The sequence below is a fragment of the Halichoerus grypus genome, chromosome 2 (assembly GCF_964656455.1).
Source record: "Halichoerus grypus chromosome 2, mHalGry1.hap1.1, whole genome shotgun sequence".
NCBI classification, from domain to species: domain Eukaryota; kingdom Metazoa; phylum Chordata; class Mammalia; order Carnivora; family Phocidae; genus Halichoerus; species Halichoerus grypus.
This window is the reverse complement of record NC_135713.1, coordinates 47425416-47443817: the sequence shown is the minus strand read 5'-3', so window position 1 is coordinate 47443817 and position 18402 is coordinate 47425416. Positions and strand designations below refer to the sequence as shown.

Below are 18402 nucleotides of genomic sequence, written 5' to 3'. Positions count from 1 at the left end.
AATTTGTTAATCTGTTACCTGGAAATATAATTACACATGCTTCAATTTCTAAATGAGAATAAATATGAACGTATAGTGAAGAAATGGAAACTGAGAATGTTATTCCCAATCATGTTCACAAATATTTCCAGATTAAAAATAAATTTCATGTTATTTTTGACAGTGGGATTAGATATAATTTAAAAAAATTAAAAACATCTGCTTATCTGTATTTTCTAACTTCATGTAAGGCATACGGATGCGTTGTTTAAAAAGGAGTGAAGCTACCAGTTGCTACTTTTACTGATAGAAAGTACTAACACATACGCCCCCACCTCCAACCCCGCAGGCGACTAAACCTCCAAAGTGCGGGCAGATATGCGCAGGCGCATTAGCAAGCTATTGGTTGGAGGCGGAACTAGAGCCTCAGCTAAAAGACAGCTCTTTCACCCAATCAAAGGACACCGTCAGGGGCTTCTTCCTGTAGGAGGCGGCCGGAAGTCGGATTTCGGTTGCGGAGGCGAAGGCGGCTACGGTGTAAACCTGAGCTGAGGTGAGTGGGCGGCGACGGCTTGGGACTTCGTTCCGTGTGCATTTCTCCTTCCGGACCTCGCGGCTTTCTCAAGGCGGGCTGGGAATGGGGAAGGCTTGGCGCGGGGTATACTCTCTCACCTTCCTCTCCCGCGTCCGTCGGAGGTTGCCGCCTCTCTGCTGCTCGTGGGGAGCCGGGTGGAAGGTGCCCTCGGTGGGCTTTCTCTGTGTGGGGAGGCCGAGCCGGACCTCAGGTTGGGAGACCTGAGTTCTAGTCCTGCGCGCCGCTGGTTTGCTAAGCTGTGTGGACTTGACGAGTACTTTAGCCTCCGGCTATTGTCAGCTGAGAGTGACCATCCCTGCCCTCCCTCCTCGGGGAGAGATGCTGAAACCCGCTGAGTTAGCCGGGGGGGGTGGGGTGGGGGGGTTGGGGGGGGGTGGGGAGAGGGGGCCTGTGTGGAGGAGGCCGGCTGATTCCAAGCCTAATGGTCACATTCATCTGGAGAGTTTTTTAAAAGCTGCTTTCCAGCGGCCCCATTCACCGTAGACGAAACGAATCACATGTCTGGGGGCGGGACCCTAGAATACCTTCCTTTTTTGGTTAAGCCCCTAGCTTGGAACATAAACACTGTAGAAGGTGAATCTTGAGTCAGATAACCGACTGTAACGCTTGGCGGTGGTTTTACTGAAGATACTGCCTTTGAAAAGTTCATTCTAGAGAAGTGATAGAGAAATAAACGTAACTTCTGTAATATGTCAAGTTCCTTTTATACAGTTAAGATTCATGGTTTACTGACTCAAGAGAGCTTGTACTGTGTAACGAAAAGGACCCAGAATAAGAATTCTTGCTGTGCTTTTTACTAGCCTTTTGATCTGGTGCAAACACTTCTCTGAAATGAAATCGACAGTGGTACTTAAGAATTTGTAGGAAGACGGAGAGGATTTAAAACGCACCTGTCACGGAGTTGGCCTTTGGAAAATGGCAGCTTGAAAAGAGGAATGCACGTGGTGTTGGGAAACACAAAACAGGACGCCCAACTAAAAATGCTTGAGTGAGGTGAAACTTGGGCTAAAAGTGCTTTTGAAGTACCAGATCAATGCTAATTCTCGGATTTTGATAGTAGTATGGTTATAAGGGAACATTCTTATTTGGGGGAGAACAGTAAGGCAAGTGAGGGAAAATGTTAACATTTGGAGATTCTGGGTGAATATGGAATGTTCTTTGTACTTTTAATTCAGCTTTCTATAAATCAGAATTTACGTTAAAAAATTGTCACTATTTGCAGCTATCCTGTGTTGTAAATTAGTGAAACAGGACAGTGGGTATAACCACCACCCTCATGAAGTTTTACCCCTTTTTCCTTAAGGGCTGCATAATATTATATAGAAATATTTTACCCACTCATATTGATGAAGTCATGTATTATTTCTGACTTTTCGTACTCTTCAAACATTGCTGCATTAAACACCCTTAATACACATTTTTATGTACTTGTGATGTGGAACAAGTGATTTTATACCTTGGGGTTGGGAGCAGTAAAGATAGTTCCAAGAGGACTTTCATATGTAAAGACTCGCAGGATCCTGGAGGAGTGTTATAATCTGCCTATCTCAAGTATTTGTCAATGGGCTGCAGTTTTATAAGGAGATTTAATTTTATCTACATTCCTTCTGCCTTTGTTTCCCACCTTACTTTCTCTAATTTTCTTCATTCAGAAGGTCATCCCAGTTTTAGAATAAGGCTTATAGCTGTTCTGGCTCTGTAGGGAAACTGGTTGGGGTGGAAAGGACCCACTCACCTCAGTTCTCACAGAAGCCATCATCACAACCACCCCACAACATTCTTGGGTGGTGGGCCAGTACTACCCAAGAGAATATGGGAGAATTCTCACACACAACTGACAGGAAACAAATATATATTTGGAATTTAATTTGGCAGTATCAAAATTTTAAATGCTGATATTCTTTGAACCAACAATTCTACTTCTAGAATTTTATCTTGTAAAAATATTGGTACAGGCGATGTGGGAAACAAGAATTACTAAATTTCCTTACTACCTACAGCCCATTGACAAGTCCTTAAAACAGGCAGAGTGACATTCCTCTAGGGATTCAGCTGCCTTGATGTTAATATTTTGCTAAGGGCAACAGGTAATCTTAGCCCAACCCCCAGGATCCTGTGAGTCTACTTTAACATATAAAAATTCTGTTGGAAACTTCGTCTCTACCCCCAGATACATGTTAGCAATCATCCCTGAAGTATATGACCCACTACTGATAGACATCTGAAGGGTCTCATGACTTAGTTTTTACTAACCAGTAATAAATGACCTTTCCTAACAATAGCTAGCCCCCTCAGGATCCTGGAAACCTTGTTTTTCCTGGGAGGCTTACACTATCCCTAACTCCCTCCCAACTTTATTTAATGGGCCACTCCTCAGGACCCCAGTGCAGTTCTTTCTGCCCATGGGTCCTGTCCCCGTGCTTTAATAAAACCACCTTTTTGCACCAAAGGCGTCTCAAGAATTCTTTCTTGGCTGTCGGCTCCAGACGCCATCAAACTTCACCAAAAACATTCCAAAAGAACTACATCAAAAGGATAGTGTGACCTCTGCTGGAATCCAGCGCCTGTCACGTGGAAGGTGTTCTATATTATATAAATATATAATATATAATATTATATTCCATAGTGATGGAATATTTGAAATCTTGATAGTCTGTTAGATGAAAAGCATCCTTTTTAGAAATTTGCTTTTAGAAATGTATTAGTCTGAATATTTTCCTGCCTTTATTCAGCATATGCTTTTCGTCTTTTGTCTCTTTTTCTAGGTTTTAAAAAATGAGGTTAAAAAAAAAACCTCATCCTGGGGGCCTTTATTGAGGATCTTCTAGGTGTTGAGATGGTCGAAGTGGAGTTGTGTACAAGATAGGCAGTTCCTGAAGTCCTGGTGCTTTCCTTCTGGTGGGGGTGGAGTCAAAAAATGTTTTTAAAAACTCAAAGTAAAATTTCTAGTGTTTGCTCTTGGTTAGCTTGCAAGCATTTTTCTTCTAGAAGAATGGGATTGTCTTTTAATTTTGCTTATGATGCATTTTCCTATTTTTAGATTTATTTTTGGTAGTTAGATCTGTTGGGTCTTTTGTAGTAGCCTTAGAACTTCGTAGTTACTTTTTGTCTGTTTTCCTTGATATTTTAAGCAACACTAGGATGGAGGGAGTGTTTTGTTTATCCTTGAAAGATAGTATAGTGTAGTGTTTGAGATCTTTAGACTCTGGATCCTTTACTGATGAGGTTTTGGGATATAGGTGAGGTTCAGTGGAGTGGAGTCCGGAGCCGACGATGTTTTATTAAAGCACGGGGACAGGACCCGTGGACAGAAAAGAGCTGCTCCACCGGGGTTGTGAGGGGTGGCGAGGAGTGGCTGATTGTGTACTATGGGGTTGGGGGAGGTAAGGAAAAAGGGAGGTTTCCAAAAGAACTTTCATATGCTAAAGACTCACAGGATACCGGAGGCCTTGCCATTGTCAAGTTAAGGTGTTTACCCCTCTAGGAGGGCATTAACATTAATTAAGGTAGTTGGGAACTTCCTGGAGGAACATTACACTGCCCACTTCAAGTATCTGTCAATGGGCTGCAGGTTATAAGGGCATTTAATTGTATCTGCATTTCCTTCTGAAAGCTAGGTTATTGATAATAGGAATGCTTTGTTCTTGTAGATTGCTAAGACATTTATAAACTGAGGGAGACACCTGTCTTGTAGGATTGTGATCTAAGTTAACTGTTTTTCCTTTAGGGCAGCCAGGCGTGTCTGAGGAATGTCACATGTATCCTGGGGGGGGGGGGTTGTGGGGTGTCAGCTTCTGCTTTGTCATCAGCTTGCCTTCTGTTCCCTGATCATTTACTACTTAATCTGTGACTTTATGCAAGTGGTTCAACCTTTCTGAGCCACAACTGTCTCATCTCCAAGATGGAAAGAGCACCTTTTCTCACAGCCCTGAGAAAAGTAAACTGTCTGGCACATAGTATGTACTCAGATATTATCTGTTGTCAAAATCATCATCCCTGGATACTCATTGTCCTATATTAGACAAACAATAAAGAATCAAAAGAGTGAATACACTAAGGATGTTTGTACATATTTCCAAATTCCATTGATTTGGAGCCCTCTTGAAATGGATGAAGCTGCTCAACAAATATTTATGAAGCTTATGTGTGCGCAAGGTTGTGGACGTAGAACTATGATAGAGTCCTTCCCGTCATGGAGCCTATAGTCTGGCTAGGGAGAGACATCAAATACTGGTTCAGAGAATAAAAGAAGGAAGGTAGGATCTGGTTTTGATGACTAATCAACTAAGTTATTTCTTTAGAGGTGACATTTTAAGCCACTGCCTGAAGCAGGAAAAAAAGCATATGAAAAGACCCAAAGGCAGAAGAAGTTGGTATAGTTAAAGAATAGTGTAGAAATACTAGATTAAAGACAGTATTGCTAGGATATAATGAAAGAGAAGGAATGTTGGATGAAAACAGTTACGCTGGCTATTATGTGGAAGAACAGTAGTGAAAGCAAAAAGAGCCCTGGGGAAACCATTATATTCCTGGCAAGAAGAAATGGTGGCTTGGTCAGAATTGATGAACTTGAGATGGTGAAGGTGTGGAATCAACAGGACTTGATAAATTTGTGATGATAGGGAGGGGAGGGGGTCTGAATATTTTATGAACCACCCAGGAGTTCAGGCAGTCTGGATTGGAGGCAGAAAGTACAGAGTCATAAACACAGAACAGGGTTTCTCCACTTTGGCACAATATTTTGTTGACATTTGGGGCTGGATAATTCTTTGTTGGGGGCTGTCATATGCATTGTATTTAGCAGCATCCCTAGCCTCTACCCATTAGATGCTGATGAAGTTTTAGAATATAAGTGAGGTTCAGTGGGGTGGAGTCCGGAGCTGACGACTAAGAAAGAATTCTTGAGACGTCTTCGTTGCAAAATGGTGGTTTATTAAAGCACAGGGACAGGACCCGTGGGCAGAAAGAGCTGCTGCCCCAGGGTTGTGAGGGGTGGCTGATTATATACTATGGGGTTGGGGAAGGTAAGGAAAAGGGAGGCTTCAAAAGGATTTTTGTATGTTAAAGAATATTCACAGGATACGGGAGCCCTTGCCATTGTCAAGTTAAGGTTGTTTACCCTTCTAGTAAGGCATTAACATTAAGATAGTTGGGAACTTCCTGGAAGAATGTCACACATGTCTCACCCAGAATGGGGGGTGGGGGTTGGTTGCAGGGTGTCGGGCTTATGCTTTGTCTTCAGGCAGCCTTCTGTTCTCTCATCAATGCCAGTAGTACCCCATCCCCCAGTTGTGACAAGTAAAAATATCTCCAGACCTTGCCATATGTCTCCTGGTGGTCAAAATTGCCATTGGTTGAGAACCACTGGTAGAAATGGTGTTTTATAAAAGCCATGGAATTGACTGATATAACCCAGGGAAAATAAAAAGCAGAGGTCTAAAACTATTGGCCCAAAGACCACAAAGATTGTTGTAGACAAGTTCTTTTTGACTCCACAGAATTTGATAATCTCTGGAATTAATTACCGGTATTTACAAATTGAGAGATTTCTGCATAAAATCTGATTTTTGCCCTCTTTTAAGAAATCAAGAAACTGAGGAGCAATGAGTTCTTTCCCACATGAATGCTAATGGCTGGAGGCTTTGAGATTTGGCATTCATATGCTTAATTCATATGAATCCCTGCCCCAGAGTACTTCACTGTTTAAAGTTGCTTGCCTATTCCCTTTGGCACTTGAGTTTTTGATTCCTTAATTTAAGAGTGAGAAGAGGGCCCCAGAGCAACCCTCTTGAGACAGGTCAACATTAAAATTTGGGTAGAGGAGTGGCGCTAGAGGAGATTGAGAGGGAGTGGCCAGTGAGGTAGGAGGAAAACCTAAATGGAAGCTCACAGAAGCTGAGGGAGAAGGGACGTGTGTTGAAAAAAGAAAATACTGCTGAAAGATTGAGTAAAATCACCTTAGAAAAATATCTATTGGATTTGCTCGTGTGCTGATTGTTGATAACCTTGTTGAGCAGTTTTTGTGGAGTTAAGAGGTTGAGGCCAGATTGGTTAATGACAAAAATGAATATGCAGAAGCAGTGAATTATGAATTGGTAAAACTATAGTAGATCATGATGCCTTTGACCACTGCCTCATCGGTTCTCAGCAGCATCCTGTTCACTGCTGTGGCTTGGTAGTACCTCAGGGCTGCTCCACAGTTGCCCTTAGTACCTCACAAATTCCCAGAGTAAAACTGTCTCCAGTGTATTTGTCATCTTTGCTGTTGGATGGTGGTGTTATACCTTGAAAATATGATAAGATCAGTGTAAATGAGCAGTCAGGGTCTTCTCGTTTTATCATATACCTAAGCTTAAAATGGAACCTCTATTTAGAGCATATGTATAGAGGATACATTTGGGTTTGGAATTCTGCAGTTGATATAAAAAAGTTAACGTGTCTATAAAAAATGTAGTGTACATTGCAGGGAAAAAGGTATGGAATTGGATCATCATTTCATCAAAGAAGCTCAGGTGATGATACCAGCTGTCTGAAATATAGCAATGTTGATGTTATAAGTAAGTGTTTGCTTTTGGAAATCAACCTATAATATAAAACAAAAGTGATTGTGATATGAGATGGAGAGATAGCATGTGTGATTTGGCTATAGAGGGGGTAGAGAAATGACATAACTGGTGAGGGGTGTGGGATCCAGATTTTATCTATAGATGAAAATACACTACATACATTTTTTTGTGCCAATGAAAGTCTTAGGCAGAGAAGGAGAAATAGTTGGATGATTGAAGATATAATGCTAATTAGTAAAGATGGCAGCCTTTCCATGTTGTTTTAGAAACTAAGGAGATCATTTTGTCATGGGCCCCAAACTGCCAAGGAAAAAAAAAAGGAAAATACTGTCTGTAGTCACCTAGTGTGACAGGTTTGTTTTGTAGCTCTACTCTAAATCTTTGGTTTCTTTCCATAGGTTCTTGATCTTCCGCAATGGGTGAGCCACAACAAGTGAGTGCTCTTCCACCACCTCCAATGCAGTACATCAAGGAATATACAGATGAAAATATTCAGGAAGGCCTAGCTCCCAAGCCTCCACCTCCAATAAAAGACAGTTACATGATGTTTGGCAATCAGTTCCAATGTGATGATCTTATCATCCGCCCTTTAGAAAGTCAGGGCATCGAACGGCTTCATCCTATGCAGTTTGATCACAAGAAGGAACTGAGAAAACTCAATATGTCTATTCTTATTAATTTCTTAGACCTCTTAGATATCTTGATAAGGAGTCCTGGGAGTATAAAACGAGAAGAGAAACTAGAAGATCTTAAGCTGCTTTTTGTACATGTGCATCATCTCATAAATGAATACCGACCCCACCAAGCAAGAGAGACATTGAGAGTCATGATGGAGGTGCAGAAACGTCAACGCCTTGAAACAGCTGAGCGGTTTCAGAAGCATCTGGAACGAGTCATTGAGATGATTCAGAATTGCTTGGCTTCTTTGCCTGATGATTTGCCTCATTCAGAAGCAGGAATGAGAGTAAAAACTGAACCAATGGATGCTGATGATAGCAACAATTGTACTGGACAGAATGAACAACAGAGAGAAAATTCAGGTCACAGGAGAGACCAGATTATAGAGAAAGATGCTGCCTTGTGTGTCCTAATTGATGAAATGAATGAAAGACCATGAAGGATGTTTCTTCTTTTTGCTTTTCTCTTTTCCTTTTCAGTAAATGATATATACTCATTAATTTGCTCTTGGAGAGTCTTAAAAGAGCTAAACTAGAAGTCATGTGAACGGCTTGACTCCAACTTTATCAATTATGAGATGTCACAGGCATTGCACTGTATGGCAAACATAGGGAAATGAGTATATATGTATACATTAAGAGTAATCACCTTAAAAAGGAAAGTGCTGCGGTTGTGTGGAACATTCCTGGATTTGGAGTTGCAGAAAACATCGAAGATATCCTCAGTAATAGCAAGCTTTCATCTTTGAAAAGTAGATTTGTCATTTGCTTTAAGAATGGTAGACAAATAAAGGATATCAAGTTATATAAATGTGAAATTATAAAATCTTTAGATTTATTTTACTTAAAAATTTACTTGATCTCTAAAAATGTAGTATAACATGTTAAAAGAGAGGAACCCCATAGAGTTATAAAACAGCAATTTTATTTTTCCTCTTGACTGCTTCTGTAAACACACTATCTCAGTTTCTTGTTCCTACCCTGGATAGGTCTATTTACTTTTTTCCAGTCACTCAGATAATAAATCCTTTGATCCCTTTTTGTACATTCATTTTAGTAAAATGTCTATGTAATTAGCTATACATTTCCTTTAAAGCTATACTCAGACTTGCTAAGGCTGGAATCCTGCAATGGGAAGGGGATTGGTAACAGAGACCGTTGGATTGTGTACTGGAGATGCTTGTTCCCCTGAGATACGGCTGCCGTGCCAGGGTCTACATTTTTTCACTCCTCTTGGGTCTACATTCAGCCATGGAACTAAGTTCTTAGCGGTGGAATATGGGTGCAAAAATTCAGGCCTCTTCCATAACAATTTCTTGACGTTTTCCTCCATTTTCTTAGCTCCTGGTTGGAATGCCACACCTGAGATAACTTTGGAAGCCACTTGAAGATGATAAAGGTTCAGTCAGTTGGGTCTTTAAATGACTGAGGACTAGACCCTCCGTTTATTAACCACCCACCCACCCTAGCTGATTGGACTATGTGGGTAAGAAGTCAGCTTGTTTTTGAGCACTGACATTTTATTTCTGCACTTTCTTTCCTGCCCTCCATCCTCTCTTCCACCAGGGTCTTAGTGGAGAGTGTACTTTGTATTTGAAGTTCTTTGCTGGTCTTTCTCTTCATGTAGGCCAGTGGTTCTCAGAGTGTTGTCTGGCAGCATTAGCATCACTTGGGGACTTGTTAGAAATGCAGATTCTCAGACCTCACCCTAGACCTACTAAGTCAAACTCTGTGGTAGGGCCCAACAAGCTGTGGTTTAAAAAAGCCCTCAGGTTCTGATGCACACTCAAGATTAAGAATTACTGATAAGGTGCGCCTGGGTGGCTCAGTCGGTTAAGCAGCTGCCTTCAGCTCAGGTCATGATCCCAGGGTCCTGGGACCAAGCCCCGCATCGGGCTCCCTGCTCAGGCAGCCTGCTTCTCCCTCTCCACTGCTTGTGCTCTCTTTCTCAAATAAGTAAAATCTTAAAAAAAAAAAATCACTGAGAAGGGGGCCATGGTTGCTCAGTTGGTTAAGCGTTTGCCTTGGGCTCAGCTCATGGTCTCAGGGTCCTGGGATCGAGCCCCGCATCAGGTTCCCTGCTCACTGGGGAGTCTGCTTCTCCCTCTCCCTCTGCTGTTCTCCCTGCTTGTGCTTTCTCACTCCTGTTCTCTCTCTCAAGTAAAAAAAAAAAAAGAATCACTGATAAAGGTAGTACCTTTTCCAGAGGTCTACTTTTAATTCTTCCCCCAGTTCTTGGTTCCAAGTATACCACCCTTCAGGGATTTGCTGTATTGAGGTTTATAGTTCTAGAGCTGGCGAAGTCCAGTTTAATGTGGCCAGAGGCCTATTTTGTATATGAAACATTCATGCATCCTTTTCTTGGGAGTGTAGACTGTTGCCAAGTAGATACCTCTCTACTAGACAGGCAGCTAGTTGGGCAATTTTTTTTTCTATATGTGTTTGATAAAGATTTTTGGGCACTGGGAACATAGTCCAGGCTCTCAAGTTTAAATTGAAGGGGGAGAGGAGCACCTCGTCTGTGGGGGAGCAGCTGGATGTTGCATAACACTTGAGCAGCTCTTCAAAGAAATCTCTCCTTTGGCCTCAACCATTTTATAACTTTGAGGATGTTGGGCTAGGAGGTACTAAACCAATTTTTGGCTGCTTCACAATTCTGGAAAAAACTAAGTGAGTCATGTAAGAGTCACATCATTTGTGTAAGTGTGTGTGTGTGTGTGTGTGTGTGTGTGTGTGTGTATGTAGGTAGGGAGGATTAGGGGTTAAAATTCCATGAGGAATCTAATTTGACTTTGGGAGGATCTGATCTTGGAGGCCTGGGTGGCACCTGACTAAAACTAGAGTGCTAATGTGAACTGCAATTACAATGAGAGTGGGAACACTAGTGGTCTGATAGTTGTTACAAGTTTAAAAGTTACAGTCTTTCAATCTTGTGAGGGTCAAAATACATCTCTGCCTACCTAGTTATAGTGAATATTCCTGATAGACGGATTCCTCAAAGTGAAATCTCTGGAATAGACTGGCACCTCTTGAAATTACTGACTGCAGAGATTCTGATTTCATTGTTCTGGGGTGGGGCTTTGGCACTGGTTTTAAGAAATCTCTAGATGGCTTGACTGTGCAGTGGGTTAAAGGAATATTGTATTAGTACACTCTGCTCCACCTATTTGAAGCAAAAAGACAAATTTTTGAAAAGATAACTGCTGTTGCATGATTGAAGGATAAATTGAACAAACTATGAAGAGGACTAGGAGGATTTCCAGGGCAACTGGGACTCAGACTTCATTCAGATCCTTTCATTGCTTCTCCTGTCTGTTTTCTTTCTGTTAGCTCCATTCTCTTTACAAACCAGCCTTTTTGTGAATGGATGGAAAACACAGCTGCTAGCAGTTCCCAAGTGTTAAGTCTTCAGGCACCACTGTTAGAAAAAAGGAAGACTAACTAACCAGCCCTGAGGGGGAATTAGGGGTGGTATTTCTGATTCTAGCTGGGCCAGTCAGTTGGGGCCTGAATCCTGTAAGAATTTGGCAGTCCCCAAAATGTCCATGTATGGGAGAAGGAAGTAGGTGCTGAGTTGGTCATATTGTAGATATCCACTATAAATTGAGCACATGTAAATTTTTGATAAAAATAAGCAGGTTGTGCTTATTTATATTCCCAAACTCCCCACCATCACTGTTCATTTATTAATTGTATCCATTTAGTGAAAATTGTGGTCCTCTGCCTGACACCGGTCTAGTTACCACGGAAATGGAGAATGGGGAGGAAAGTGAAAGAAAGATAAACAAGAACACAAATGAATTAGTTTTTGAAGTTCTAAGTTTGTGTTTTAACTATCCAGCCATTGCAACACTCAGAAGAATCTTGCTTCTAATTTTATTCCTATTGCCTGCTCTAAATTCCTTGTCCACATTATCTTTTCAAGTTATGTTTACATGTTCACATTTGTTAAGGGCTTTTGAAGGGAGCTTCATCTGTGCCGTGCTGTATTTCAAAGAGAAGGCCTGTGCTAGGTTCTGAGGTCACTGAAAACAGCAAGTACAAGTGTCTCATGAGGAAATAAAAAGCATGATTTGGGTGAGAAAGGCTATTAATGGATGCAACAGAGGTAAGAGGTTGGAGCTAGAGAAGCAGATGGAGGGCAGAGTACAGGCCTTAGACGGTCAAGGGAGGAAGTTTGCTTTATCCTAAATTAGATGGGAAATCAATGGCAAATATATAGAGAGCTTTGCTAGCGCTGTTGTTATCACTTAACATACATAAATTTGTTTTATCCTCACAGCATCCTAATGAAATCAGTATGACTTTTTACATCTATGTTACAGATGAGGAAGCAGAGGTTCAGAGAGGTTATGTAATTTACCCAAGGTCACCAAGCTAGTGAGAGGCAGAGCCGGGATTGAAATCTAGTTTCAAAACCTAAGCACTCAACCTCCATGCTTGAGCACCTTTCTACTGCATCATATAATTAGTAAATCATAGTGGAGCCTAGAGTGGAATCCCATATGTTGACCCTAAAGTCCATACTCAAGACACTACACGATACTGGTCTAAGGAAGGAACAGATTTGTAGATGGAAATGATGAGCTTCCTTTGAACATGTTAAGGCGTTTATGTCTTAGACTTCTTCAGGTATCTTAAGGAGATACTGTGTTTATAGCGCTAATCTTCCTCAAAAACCGCTCTTCGTAGGTGTTCTTCCACTTTATGAGACTGAGGATCAGTTTTGTGGCTTGCCCAGGTGGTGTATCCAAATTAGAATCTAGGTCAGGAGTTGGCAGACTTTTTCTGTAAAAAGCAGGTTAGTAAATATTTTAGGGATTGAGGACAATAAGGTCTCTGTCTCAACTACTGAACTATACTATGGTAAAAAGCAGCCAAAGACAGTATCTAAGCAAATGAGTGTGGCTATGTTCCAATACAACTTTATAGACACTGAAACTTGATTTAAATAATTTTCATGTTATGAAATACTCTTGATTTTTCCCAACCACTTAAATAACCCTTAGCTTGTGGACTGTACAAAAACAGGCAGCTGACCATTTGGCCCACAGGTTGTGATCTAGGTGGTTGCATTCAAAATCCTGGAATGTGCTCACAAAACCAGTAATAGCCACAGAAATAAAAATTACAGGATTGTTGTAAGGCCTAAATGAGATTGTGGCTACAAAGCACTTCGCACAATTTGTGGTATTTAGTAAGCTATCAAAGGTCAGTTAGTATCTTTCCTGATAAATCCTTTGTCTTCATTTGGCATTTAGACTCAAGAGATTTAAGAACTGTTTTCAAATTGCAATGTGATTAGTCTAACAGTAAGTGGCACTCTTGTCTCAAGTTTAGAAGCTGCCGCCAGGGAGTAGGCTGGAGAAATTCAGGTGCTGCTTATGACTCTGAGCTTGTTTTCATTCAACCAGTGAGACTTGTTGCCTGTGCCTCTGGCCTACAAAATCTTTTCTCATGGATAGAGCAGGGTGTGAATTTTTCAAAATACTTAGTATTATGTTGTGAATACAAGTCTTTCGATCAGAGCCTTTCTGTCCTGGACAAGACCTGGGGAAGGCCTCAGCACTATTGGTTAGTACTGAGTGAGTAATGACAGATGCTTCTCCCATTTGCTTAACACATGACCAAGGTCTATGAAGCTGCTGGTTCCCTGCCCCCCACTCTGATTTGGAGTAAGGGATGATATTCAAAGGATGGGAGTCAGATGGGGAGGTATGGCTGGGTTGACCAGGAATGCATTGTATCAACTACAAGGAAAGATGTCATTTGGGTCTTTACTGATTTTGTCATTCATTCATTCAACAAACATGAACATCTGCTTCGAATACCAACCGTTAAGAGCCACAAAATGAAAACACTGACATGGAAAGATATTCTAGATATGATCAAAGCAAGTTTGTAGTCTGTGTGTAGTCTGAGTTCCTATTTGTGTCTGTCTATGTATATTCAAATTGGAAAAATAAAAATGATTTTGTGGATGAAGACATTGAGACTCAAGAATGTGACTTGCTATACATCAAGGACACGTCAGCTAGCAAATGGCAGAATTAAAACTCAGGTTTAAAAGAAAAGAGAAGACATGGTAGAATTGGGGCTCCACTATTTATTGGCTGTGTAGCCAATTGAAACTCAATTTCCTTAACTATGGTAATTCTTATACCCATCTCATGGGTAGGTATTGTTAATGTTGAGAATGAAAGAGAAGACCCATCCTAATTCTTTTTTGAAACTCATTTGTCCCCAAGCAACATACACAGTTAGGTCTCAGGCTTGCTAATCATCTGTGCAGAAGTATCTGATCTGGAAGGGCTAAGGGGTTACCTGGGAGGCTTACGTGGTGCAGGAGCCTGGGCTACTTACACGAGAGAGTGATAAAAAAAAAAAAAAAGGAAGGCACAAATAATAGCAGAAATGAAAAAGGGACATTCCTATAGATTTTATAGACCGTATGAAATAATATGAAAATATTATGGAAAACTTTATACCATAAATGTGAAAAATTAGACTAAATGGACAAATTCTTATAAAATTATCAATATGGTTTAAGAATAGAAACTTGAATAGCTTTCTAATGATTTTTTTTTTAAACATACCAGTAGTCAAAATCTCACAAAGGAAACTTCAAGTTCAAATAGCTTTTCTGGCAAGTTCTACGAAACCTTGCCAGAAAAAAGAAAAACAAAAACAAGTTTATTTTATATAGACTCCTTCAGAGAATAGATAAAGAGGGAACATTCTCTTTTTATGAGGCTAGCATAAATAAAATACTAGCACATTCAACCCAGGAATATGTAAAAATAAAAGGTAATGTTTTATGGCCAATCTGTTTATTTTAGGAATGCAGAATAGAAAATTAGTGTAGTCTGTCACAATAGTAGATTAAAAGAGAAAAATCACTTGATCATCTCAACAGATGCACAAAAGGCATTTATAAAATTTAGTATCCATTCATGAAAAAAAGAAAAAATCTCTTAGATATTTAGGAACAGAAGAGAACTTTCTTAATGTAATAAACAGTAGCTCCATAAAACCTACAGCATAAGCATAATACATACCCCAGGTGGAAGCTGAAACCTTTTCTGTAAGAGCTGGAATGAAACAGGATGCCTGCTATCAAAACTTCTGTAAAATAGGAACTAGATTTTCTCTCCAGCATGGTAAGGGAAAAAAAAAATGTAGGATTGAAAAGGAAGAAACTAAAATGTCATTACTTGCAGGAAATATGACTGTCTACATAGAAAACTCAATATAATCTACAGATAATTTATTAATAAGAGAGTTTACTGGTTGGAGGGGAAAAAATCACCATTCAAAAATAAAGTGCATTTCAGAATACCAAAAACAAATGATATAAAAAGTTAAAAATAAGATACACGTAAAATAGCATCAATAATATGAAGTACCCAGGAAAAAGTCAAGGTATAAGCTGCAGATCTCTATGGGGAAAATCTAAACATTTTATTAAGGGATATTAAAGAAAATCTGGATATAAGAGATTAAAACATGTTTATGGATTGGAACACTCAGTATTGTAAAGAGATCAAATTTACTCCACAAAGTGGGAGAAAAATAGTGTATTTACAGCAGATTAAATCAGGAGAGGACTAGTATCCAAAATATGTAAATTACTCATAATTTATATGAATAATTATCGATTTATGATAAGAAAAAATTGAGAATCCCAACAGAAAAATGGGCAAAATAAGCATTTGTCCCCTTAGCACTCCCCAAATCCAAATGGTTCATAAACAAAAGAAAAAGTGCTTGTTAACCTTGGTAGTAAAGAGGAAAATGCAATTTAAAGACACAGTGAGATGCTATCAATCATATCCTTTACCAGTTTGGGGAAAAAAAAATCTGGTAATACTAAGTGTTGATGAGGATGTGGAATAGGAGAAATTCTTATACACTGCTGGTAGATGTCTTGGGAAACAGGCATTATCTCATAAGTTTCAAAATGTATATCCCCTCTGACCCAGTAATTTTCACTCTCAGAAGTATACTCCAGAGAAGATTCTGTATGTGTGCACCAGGATTTGTGTATGAGAATGGTCAGGGTGGCATTGTTCATGATAACTGAAACAGAAGGTGAAGTGTTTATCTAAAATATAATGAACAAATAATTTGAGGCATATCCATTCCTGGAAAAATATTCAGTAATGAAAACGAACAACCTACAGGAATACACAACAGCATGAATGAACCTCACAAATACACTGTCGAGTGAAAGAAACAGAACACAAAAGCTTACAGATGATATGATATTCATATGTTCAAAAACAAGAAAGACTCTACATATAATTTTGGAATGCATACACAGGTGGTAAAACCATAAAAAGGACGAATGATTATTGCAAAATTTAGAATAGTGATTATCTGTAGGAGAGGAGGAAGGTTTTGTGATCAGGAAGGGACACATGGGCTTGGAGTGGGTGTCAGCAGAACTTGAAGAGACTGGCAATGTTTTACTTTTTGTTTTGGGTCCTGGTTACCCGGTGGCTTGCTTTATAAATATTCGTACACTATAAATTTATATGTGCAATGTCTTGTACATCTCTTATGTTTCCCACCGGACAAGAGAAGCTATATTGTGGCATCATCATGCACCCATCGTCTTGGAAAAATTCAAAAGTCCGACGGGACTGTAACTGGCAAAGTCGTGGAGCATCCTAAGTGTTATTATTCTCATTGGCAGTGAGAATGTCAGGCGGCATAAGTGCTTTGGAAAACTGCTCAACCACATTCTTGTAAAGTGGATGCCTATGAAAAGAGAAAAATGGGAATGTAGGTCAGGGATGAAGGGGGGAAATAGTAAAAGCAAAGCAAAGAAGATAGAGGGCTCACCGGATTGATGAGGACTATGTGTCTTGAACTGAGGAGTATGATTAGCTTCCCTCTCTGACCCGAGAGTAAAAGACTAATAAGCCAACAAAAGAAAGAAGAGGAGCCCCATTGGAGAACATGCTCAGGAGGGGGGACCACTCACACAGCTCCCCACGCAGGCGTGGTCTCTGTCGGAAGTAGTGGGCCCTGCAGTTTCAAGATGGAACTGCGGGTAGGAGTTCCCGCAGTGACTCATACAGAGCTCAACAGAATTTTCTTGATGGTAGACCCCTTTTCATTTTTCAGTTTCGTCACTGGGAGTCTCGCTGAGTTATTGAGGGTAAATAATTTTACAGCCTTCCCCACTTCCTCTACTCTGAAGAGGACTGGTTATGTGGGCAGGGGCAGCATTAACTTCCTGTAGGAGTTCCTTGCTGGGCAAATACTGTGATTTCTCAGAATGCTGACTTGTCCTTGCCGGGCTACTGTTTTCTATGCTGTGCAAAGAGCACTGGAGAGGGCTCTAACTGGCTCTTGCACTGGTTTGAGAGTGACCTTAAGCTTAATCTTGCTGGCATTCATCTGTAGTTACTAAAAATAAAAACTGTCTATAAACACGAAAGCTCTTTATCATCTCCCCAGTGTTGTGAAGAGAATGTCCTTGTAAGTTAAAAAGCACTTTATTAGTAAAATGCCTTTTTTTTTTTGAAAAGAACCATGCATATTTGGAAGGGCAGGTTTTGTTTTCCCATCTTTCCATCCTATCCCTTTCTGGGAGGGCTTCTGTGGTGGACAATTGCTTCTGCTACCCAGAATCCATTTTTCCTCTTGAAATTTTGAGGGAACCACCTTCTTTCACTTTAGAACACAAGGTTTGGGAGTATGACTCAGGCTCAACCCAATTAGTCCTTTTTGACCCTGTGGACACACATAGTTTAGGAATGAGTCTGTGACCCAGTGTGGGCTTTTGAGGGAACGTGAATCACTGGACCTGTGTGAGAGCAGCCCAAAGATGTTCTTGGTAGGTGGCTGTGTGCTCTGCGGGGGCAGCAGAGGGACACCGTGGAGAATCTGAGGAAGGAGCCCAAACTGGAACCAGCCAGAAACCAGGTCGCCAGTGACCTCATGGGGCCATTGAGTCAAGTCTGCTTTTCAATAATGTCAGTCAATAAATTCACTTTCTAGTTGACGCTAGTTTGAAGTTGGGCTTTCTCTTAACTGCAACCTAAAGTCTCTGATGAGGCAAAGGTTTATTGGCATAAGAACAACATTAAGACCTAGCTATGAGAGGCGGTCCATAGCAAGGGAGAAATTTAGTTGTCTTGTAAATGTATCATCATTCTGAAGACCTTGAAGTCCGCATCAGGTATACCCAGGATCTCTGGCCTGAAGTCGCCCTCTTGGTGCGGGGCCTGCTGGGGAAGGCAATGCCGAATGCAACCTGATGCAAATGAGCTCACTGAGACCACAAAAATGAATGTAAAATAAAAACAACAGGACTTTCATCTAAGGTGGAGTCTTTGAACTGACAGGTGGTTTAATGGGAAGTATATAGATGTTTTGTACCTTCTCCCAGATCCCCTTGTGTTCATGATGTTCCTAATTGTCCACAGGTGAGACTTTCCGGTGATATACCCACAAGACGTACTGACATGAACCTGTTTGTATATTTAGAGATGAACGTGGAAAAATATCTAAAAAGAGATCCATTATGTTGACAGTAGGTATTTTGTGCTACTGAGATTATGGTATTTATTTA

The 18402-nt window shown here is 40.5% G+C and overlaps 1 protein-coding gene across 4 annotated transcripts; it reads left to right on the top strand.

The window, feature by feature from the left end:
* The first annotated feature begins 442 nt into the window (after positions 1–442).
* On the top strand, positions 443–13804 carry MED7 (mediator complex subunit 7). Of its 4 annotated transcripts, none has more exons than XM_036096230.2 (2): positions 443–532; positions 7539–13804. In XM_036096230.2, exon 2 carries the CDS (start codon positions 7556–7558, stop codon positions 8255–8257), a length of 702 nt encoding a protein of 233 aa, XP_035952123.1. In that variant the 5' UTR covers positions 443–532; positions 7539–7555; the 3' UTR covers positions 8258–13804. The 4 variants fall into 4 exon arrangements, with proteins under 4 accessions (XP_035952123.1, XP_035952125.1, XP_077922916.1 ...); XM_036096232.2 differs by lacking the exon at positions 443–532 and adding an exon at positions 580–764; XM_078066790.1 differs by lacking the exon at positions 443–532 and adding an exon at positions 1384–1567.
* The last annotated feature ends 4598 nt before the right edge of the window (positions 13805–18402 follow it).